At 66.2% G+C, this 8,158-nt stretch overlaps 1 protein-coding gene across 1 annotated transcript in view; it reads right to left on the bottom strand.

Moving 5' to 3' along the window:
• Positions 1–638: 638 nt before the first annotated feature.
• DPYSL5 (dihydropyrimidinase like 5) overlaps positions 639–8,158 on the bottom strand; it is a 22,915-nt gene continuing 15,395 nt past the window's right edge. The window contains exons 3-12 of the mRNA XM_017743576.1: positions 5,269–5,533; positions 4,174–4,332; positions 3,369–3,548; positions 3,218–3,286; positions 3,008–3,052; positions 2,795–2,870; positions 2,169–2,325; positions 1,446–1,587; positions 1,059–1,201; positions 639–975 (exon numbers count right to left, since the gene is read on the bottom strand). Of these exons, the coding sequence (XP_017599065.1) occupies positions 654–975; positions 1,059–1,201; positions 1,446–1,587; positions 2,169–2,325; positions 2,795–2,870; positions 3,008–3,052; positions 3,218–3,286; positions 3,369–3,548; positions 4,174–4,332; positions 5,269–5,529 (1,554 nt within the window). The 5' untranslated portion in view covers positions 5,530–5,533 and the 3' untranslated portion in view covers positions 639–653. The remainder of the gene's footprint in view (positions 976–1,058; positions 1,202–1,445; positions 1,588–2,168; positions 2,326–2,794; positions 2,871–3,007; positions 3,053–3,217; positions 3,287–3,368; positions 3,549–4,173; positions 4,333–5,268; positions 5,534–8,158) is intronic.

The raw sequence follows: 8,158 nt of genomic DNA, 5'->3' as shown, positions 1-8,158 counted from the left end.
CGAGGCCAAGTCAAGACAAACAAAGCCAAGCAAAGCCAAGCAAAGCCAAATCAAACCAAGCCCATGCCCTGCCCTGTGCCACCCCCCAGCCACACAGAGCTCCCGACAAGCGCCTCAGTGCTGGCCATCATCTTCCTGTGACGGGGCCCTGGCCGCTCCCTTCCCTTGCACCATCAGCACCACGCCGATGCCCCAGCCTATCCCCTAGAGCCACAGCATGGGGACATGGGTGGGACCTTGGTGACAGGGACTGCCAGAGCTCCTGGGTACCCTGCTGGGCAGCCCCGGCCACACGTGTCCCTGTCCCAGTGCATCGGGGGCCACTGTGAACTGTGGGGCTGCCTTAGGAGACCCAGCAAACTGCAGAGCCTGAACGGGGGCCATGGGGAGCCGTGATCCTCAGCACATGCCTTGAAATGGCCACGGGCCACACACGTGTTGGGACAACTGTCCTCTTGCACTGCCAGTGTGCTGGCAAGGACCCAGGGGAGGGTTCTCTGTCACACACTGACCCCAGGGACCCCTGTCCCCTGCACAAGGCACACTGTGCTCTTGTCACATGCTGCAGCACGGCGTGGCATCGGCCTGGCACAGACCGTCCTCTGGCGCTGCTGGGACCACCACAGCCACTGCCCCCTTGTCCCCTCCAGCAGTCAGCATAGCGCAGCCCCTGTCCCACACGGCTCCAGCATGGTGACGGCACCACTCCGGCACAGCCACGGCACTGCTCTGGCACGGCCACGGCACAGCCACCATTGCCCCCGTACCTTCTCCCGCTGCACCAGCTTCTTGTAGGCGATGTCCGGGAAGGAGCGGAGTGGGCAGAACTTGCCGGTGCCCTCGGCGCACATGAAGACGCCGTTCTCATAGACCACGCGCCCACGGCTGATGGTGACCAGGGGCACCCCGTGGCACCGCATGTTCTCGTACAGGTTGATGTCCCCGCCCTGCACCTGGGTGCTGGCAGAGATGGTCCTGGGCAGGGGGGACGGGGTGGTGAACGAGTGCTGGGGGCACAGGGAGCCCTTCTCCAGCCCCCTGCCATGGGGTGCACCTACTTGGTGGCCTCAGGGTCCCAGACCACAACGTCAGCGTCAGCCCCGGGGATGATCCGGCCTTTGCGGGGGTACAGGTTGTGGATCTTGGCAGCGTTGGAGCTGGTCACGGCCACAAAGCGGTTCTCATCCATCTTACCCCCCACCTGCCGCCGGAGTGGGGGTGAGGATGTGCTGGGCTGTGTCGCTCCCTGTCACCCCCAAGTCCCCCAGAAATCCCAGGTGTGCTGTGGGGGCCAGGATCCTTGCCAGGACCCACTGGCGTGCTTTGGGGAGCACCTTGCCCACTGCCCTCATGCCAGGGGGCGAACACCCGATGGGATGTCCCACTCCCACAAGGCCCCTGTGAACCCCCAGCACCACCCCGTGCCGAGGCCAGCAGTGCCATACCACGCCACGCTCCCAGATGATGTTCATGCGGTCCTGCACCCCGCTGACGCCATGGGGGATCTTGGTGAAGTCCTCCTTGCCCATGGCCTTCTGCTTGGTGCTGAAAGGCCGGTGGTCCGAGGCCACGATGTTCAGTGTGTCACTGCGGGGGACAGAGCAGGGTAGGGGACAGCACTGCCAGGGCTGCTTGGGGTGCCCAGGGAGCCCAGACCCAGGGAATGGGGTACCCCCACCATGGGGTGTCTGGGGAGCTCAGTGCCCGGGAAATGGGGCACCTACACCATGGGATGCCTGGAGTTCTTGGCACCCAGGGAGCAAGACGTCCAGGGAATGGGGCATCCAGGAAACGGGGCACGCACACCAGGGGGTGCCTGGAGAACAGGGTGCCCAGGGAATGGAGCACCCATGCAGGGAGTGGCTGAGTGGGGCTCAGTGAGTCCTTGGGAAGTGCAGCACCCACAGAGCGTGTCCCCAGGGGTGTACAGTGTCCGGGCAGTGAGGCACAGAGAGCCTGATGCCCATGGTGTGGGGTGCCCAAAGGATGAGGTGCCTCAAGGCCAAGGGAGCAGAGTGCTGGGGCAATGGCACAGCTGGACAGCCTGGCACCCAGCCTGGGACACCTGGGTATGCCGGACATCAGGATGCCCAGATAGCACTGGCGAGCGCGGCTGTCAGGGACGGGGTGCCTGTGGGGCAGGGAGAGGTGCCCGGGGCAGGTCTCACTTGGCGAGCAGGCTCATGAGGTAGGCGGAGGTGTTGGTGTCAAGGCGCAGCGGCGGCACGGTGACGTAGGCGGCGGCGTGGAACCAGTCCTGGTGGTAGTAGTGCAGCCCGGTGAGTGTGGCGTGCGCCGTGGTCGTCTCTGCGTACACCACCTTCCCTGCCAGGCGGAGGCACACGCGTGTGCAACGGGTGGGTGTGCGACGGCAGGTGTGCAAGGGGCACATGTGTGTGCTCTGTCGTGTCAGCATCCCCATGTTCCTAGCAGGGCATGAGCCCTCTGTCCCATGTGTGCCCCGTGTGTGTCCCGTGTGTGTCCCCTGTGTGCTCACGTGTGTGTCCCGCGTGTATGAGCAGCGCTGGGGGCCCAGGTGTGCCCCCCTGTGCCAGGGCACGGCCCCACAGGCACACCCGTGTTCCTGTGCTGTGTGTCTGTCCCTGCCTGTGTCTATGGGTGCCCGGTGTCTCTCTGCATGCCCACAGCTCCACAATCCCTGTCCGTATCCCTCCAAGCCCAAAACCTCCCTGGTGCCCATGTGTGTCCTGTGTCAATGGGTGTTTCTGTGCCACACAGGTGCCCCTTGCCCCCACGTGTGTTGGGGAGGGGGGTCCCCACCCATGTCCCCTACCTTGCATCTTGGCAGCGGCGATGACATCCCCTGCGGACATGCTGGAGACGTTCACCAGGTACACAGGGCAGTGGGTCTGCGTAGAGGGGGTCAGTGGTGCTGTCTCCATGGCACCCCAGCTCCCCGGGGATCTCTGCACCCCTGCTGAGGCACAGGGACCCCCACGGGACTGGGACGCCCACCCCCAGCCGGGTGATGCGCAGGAACACTCACCCGGTTGGCGATGGTGATGACGCGGTGCGTGGCCTCAGCTTCCAGCTGTAGAGAGAGCCGGCGGTGACACACGTGACACACAATGGTGGCACCAATGGGCGGGTGGGTGACACAAGGATGGGTGGTGGCAGCCATATGGATGTCCTGGACCATCCCAGCCACATCCCATGCCACTGCTGCAGTGGCATGGTGACACCTGCCATCACCTACCTCTTCAGGCCGGCTGATCTCGATGCCCTCCGGCCCCGTAATGCCCAGATCCAGAGCTTCCTTGGCTCCCTGGGGAATTTGGGGGGGTTAGGGCGGAGGTTCTGCTGCCCCCAGCTGGGTGTCCATTGCACCCCCGTGCCCCTGCCCTCACCTCGGCCACCAGCTCTCCGTTCTCAGCATGGACGCGGGCGATGGCACCAATGTCGCGGCACGCGCGCAGGACCTGGTAGAGCTCGCTGTCCCGCAGCATGTACAGGTCCTTGTAGGTCATGAACATCTGGAAGGAGTTCACCCCCTTCTCCCGCACCAGCGTCTCCATCTCTGCCTTCACCTGCACCAGGACAGGGGGTCAGAGTGGGACCTCACTCCACGGGGGCCCCCTGCCGTGGGGCAGGGACTGACACCCCCCTGGGGACACGGGACGTGGATTTGTGGGTGACGTGGGGAGTGACAGATGTTGGGGGGGAGCAGAAGGGATTTTCTTGCCCCCGGGGGACACCCACACCATTCCTCTGCCCCTGCTCTGCTGGAAGGGGGGTCAGGGCTGGGGTGTCTCTGCAGCACAGCCGGGAGCCAGGTCTGATCCCACTCCAGCAGCTTTGAGGGGATTGCAGGGGCTGAGTGTGCTGCGGGATGGGGTCTGGTCACCAATCCTGCCTGCCACCCCCATGGGGGTCATGCTGTGGGTTGGGGTCCCCCCAGGCTGGGACCACCAGCCCTGGGCACCCTGCTCCCCTCCACGAAGCAGCAGCAGCACTTTCCCTGCCCCAGTGAGGGGTTCAGCCACACGGGGACCCCTTGCCCCGGGGCACCCCTGAGCCACTGCCCCGCTGAGCCCGGCTCAGGGCAGCTCAAAAGGCATCCTGGGGGCTCAGCCCACCCCCCAAGCAGCTAATGGGATCAGCGGGGCTGGGAATTAGCCCCAGCAGCTGCTCCCGGAGCCGTGCCAGACTCACCTTGGGCGCCCACCAGGTGATGCCCATGTGCAAGGCGTAGTCGCAGCACACCTTGGGGTCGGCCAGGCTGCGGCACTTCTCGTAGGCGTCCAGCAGCGACGTCTCCTTGTCGGGCAGGACGTGGCCAATGATCATCGTCGTGCCCCCCACCAGCGCTGCCTGCGGGGCACAGGGACCGCGGCCGTGAGCCACGTTTGGGCATGGCATTGCCCACGGATGGGTGGGGGTCCTGGGTGCAGGCAGGGACCCCTGCAGCCCCCTGGCCCCATCGATGGCTGCCCATTTGCAGCAGCACATTTGGGTGCATCACACATCTGGAGAGCCCCATGCTGCCACCACCAGGGCACCCACTGCCCCCACAGCCCCAACCACTGGATTTGGGGTGCTGAGGGACCCAGCAGCCCCCCTGGCACAGAGCCCCATGTAGGATGGGGCCGCGGGGAGCCCCCCCGCCGTGTCAGCGTGGGCGGTAGTGCAGGCGCTGTGGCACTGCCAGTGTCCCCGGCTCACCCGGCCCCACTAATCCCCAAAGCTCCTTTGCCCATCGGCCCTCTCGGGAGGCGCCGGTGTGGTGCCACGAGGCGGGTGACAGTCACAGGGAGCCGGCCTGGCACAGGGCGCCCGTGGTCATTGCACCGGCCCCTTCCCTTCAGCACACTGCCGAGCCCCCTGCCCAGGGACAGCGGGCACCCTGGGGACAGGCACGGCCAGCGCTGGCCTGGCACAATGGCTGCTCTGTGTGGGTGCTGGGGACAGTGGGACAAGCTGCAGGGACAATCCTGTGCTGGCCCCTTGACACTCCCAGGCAGCAACACTCAGTACACAGTGCCACCGGCACAGGGAGGGCAGAGGGTCCCCGGGCTGGCACAGGGTGCCACGGCCCCAGCGTGGGAGGAGGGTTCTCACAGCGAGGGGACGTGATGGATGGGGACATGGGGACAGGCGGTGCCATGCCACAATGCTCCCGTGGAGCTGCTGCTGCTGCTGAGATGCCCACGGTGCTGGGGTGGGGAGCTGCCTGCACCAATCTGCACCCCCAGGGAGCCCCCAAAGCAGGGAGCAGACTCCACACGGGGGCTCAGGCCACAGGGGTACCTTGGTGCCATGGTAGAAGTCATCGACACAGGTGGCGTTCATGAAGGTCTGGTGGAAGTGGGTGCTGGTGTCGATGCCGCCCGGGATGACGAGCTTGCCAGTGGCATCGATGACCTTGGCACCGCCGGGGATCATCAGCTCGCGCCCCACTTGCTGGATGATGCCGTTCTCAATGTAGACGTCGGCCTCGAGGGTGCAGTCGTCGTTCACCACTTTCCCCCCCTTGATGAGGATCCGCATGGTGGCCGCGTTGGCCATCATGGTGCTGCAGGGCAGAGGCAGCACCGGGGTGACCACTAGGAGCCCCCCAGGGCTGGGGGTCACTCTGCTGCCCACCCTCACCAGAGGTGCCCTGGTGTGGGCAGGGCTCAGCCCCGCAGCTGCGCATCCTCCACGGGCCATGTCAATGGATAATCCCGGGAAATCCGTGGAGAGGAGGGGCCCTGGCACAGAGCTGGGGGCTGCCTCCCTGCCAAGAACCCTGTTCCAGTGACTCCAGGCTGCACCCAGGCCGGTGCCACCCCCCCTGCAGACCCAGCACCTGGAGCAGGGCTGCCAGACCCCAGCCCTGCCACCCTCCAATGCCATTGCCACATGTGCCATGGGGACACTGCTGGGTGTCCCCACAAAGTGACAGCAACCACATCCAGGGCAGGCTGCCTGCCTTGTCCCTGTGAGCGACCAGGACTGGAATGGACAGCACCAGGGCTGGCATCACTCCCTGGGGTCTCTGCCCACAGCCCCACGCCAGAGACCCCCGCACTGCCTCAGCGCTGCCTGAGCCCCCGGCAGCGAGGGGCATCCCCAGACACGATCAATAAGTCATTTGGTGAAGGTCAAACACCATCGACCCATCAGAGCAGGGACAGCACGTGCCGGCTGTGCCCACCCGGGGGGCATGAGGTGGGCTGGGACCCCACCAGAACCCCCAAACCAGACCCCTCACTGCAGAGACCCACAAAGAGACCCCTGCCTCACTGTCCCCACTGCAGGGACCACCAGGGGCCCCTCCACCAGATAAAGCCCAAGGCTCCCCCATGGGCAGTGCGGGACTGTCCGGCATCGCTGACATGATGCTGGCACCGACCAGCTCTGTGGGAACGGCCCCCACTGCCCACCCAACCCCGGGTGCCCAGACCCTTGGACAGGTCCACTGTGGCCAGAACTGAGCCATGGGCAAAGGCTGCTGCTGGTGGGGGCAGGGACCTTGCAGCCGGGGGGTGGTGCTGCCACAGCCCCACTGTGGCTCCAGGTGGGTGCTGAGACAGGGACAGTGCTCTGAAGGGACCGTCCCGAGCTGTGCCAGGGATTTCCAACACCTGCTGGGCAGCAAATGGCTTCTCAGGCACCAGAGCTGGCAGGAGCCGTGCTGGCCGTGAGGCTGGGCCAGGCTTTGCCGGCAGCTGGGCATTCCCAGAGCCACAGGCCAGTGCAGCTGCCGGGGCTGGGGGCAAGTGGCTGTTCCCACCATGGGACCACCACTGCACTGGGGGGGACAGCAGCCCTTCCTGGGCCGGCTCCTGCCCCTGGGCTGCACAGGGGCTGCCGTGGGTGATCCTGGTGCCAGCTGGCACCTTGTCCCGATGCCCTCACCTCAGCACAGAGCAGCAGGAGCAGCTGCTGGGGTCCTGCAGGCGGCCCCCCTCGGGAATGTCACTGGCACGCACAGCTGTGTCACTGCTGAGAAAGCCCCCAAGGGACCACGGCGGGGTGGCAGTGACCTCGTGCAGCATGTCAGGCCACTGTGGCACGCTGGGCACTGGCACCCAGTGGTCCAGCACCCACACCTGCCCCTGCTGCCCCCCAGCTCTGCCTCGGGCACATGGGGAAGCTGCTGCCCCATGTGGGGGCTGTGCTACACTGTAAGGGATGAGGGGGATGACAGCAACAAGGGGGTCAGCCACAGCCAAGCACTCTCTGAGTCCTCACGCCAGTCGGGGCCCGCCCTGACTGACATCAGGGGCAAGACATGAGGGCAGAGATCCACCTCGGTGGAGTGAGACCAGAGGGGACGAGCTGGTGCCCACAGTGCCACCGTGGTGCACGCTGCCCCTATGAGCCCCTGGGACCCCAGAGCAGGGCTGGGCCAGGCAGGAGATGCAGGAGGGGGTGCAGGGGGGAGGTGGCACAGTACAGATAGGGTGGGGGGGAGGCGGCACGTCGCATCCCGAGATGAAAGCGGGCTGTGGTGACGGATGGATCTGGAGCATGGAACACGCGACTGCCAGCGGTGCCGCAGCTTCCAGCACCGTGACACCCCTGACACGGGGGAAACGGGGCAGAGGGGGCCACCGTGGGTGGACAGGAGGTGGGGTAAGCATGGCAGAGGGGGTGCAAGGCTGGCGAGGGGACAGGGCACTCCTGGGGGCACAGGCGTGGGCTGGCCACCGTGCACAGAGAAGAGTTGGCAGCTCCACATGCTGCCTGTGGCCTTGGCCACCACAGAGCCACCCACGCTGCTGCCACCACGCTGCCCTCATGCCGCGGTTCCAGGCACCTTTCCCACCCCCTCCCCAGGGAGCAGTCAGTGGCCCCCTGCACTGACCTCCCCGCACCACCAGCCCCGTGCCCAGCACTGGATGCCCACAGTGGCCTGTCTGGCACACCAGTGCCCCCAATTCACCCTCACTGCCCCCAGATCACACCCAGTGCTCCCAGTCAGTCCCCCCAGCTCACAGCAGTGACCCCAGCTCAATCCCAGCGCTCACACCAGTGCTCCCGCCTTACACCAGTGCCCCCCAAGCTCAGACTGAGCACCCCCAGGGGCTCTGCCCCTCTATCCCCCAGCCCGGGCCACAATGGCAGCATGGCACCAGCCCTGGTGGCACCGGAGCCCTTGCCCGCGCTCCAGCCAGCCGCGGCAGCGTGGTGGCACAGGCAGCATCAGCCC

This window comes from Corvus brachyrhynchos, unplaced genomic scaffold, assembly GCF_000691975.1.
Source record: "Corvus brachyrhynchos isolate BGI_N302 unplaced genomic scaffold, ASM69197v1 scaffold211, whole genome shotgun sequence".
Taxonomy (NCBI): domain Eukaryota; kingdom Metazoa; phylum Chordata; class Aves; order Passeriformes; family Corvidae; genus Corvus; species Corvus brachyrhynchos.
Note: the sequence above shows the minus strand (reverse complement) of the source record. Positions and strands in the feature narration are given on the sequence as shown.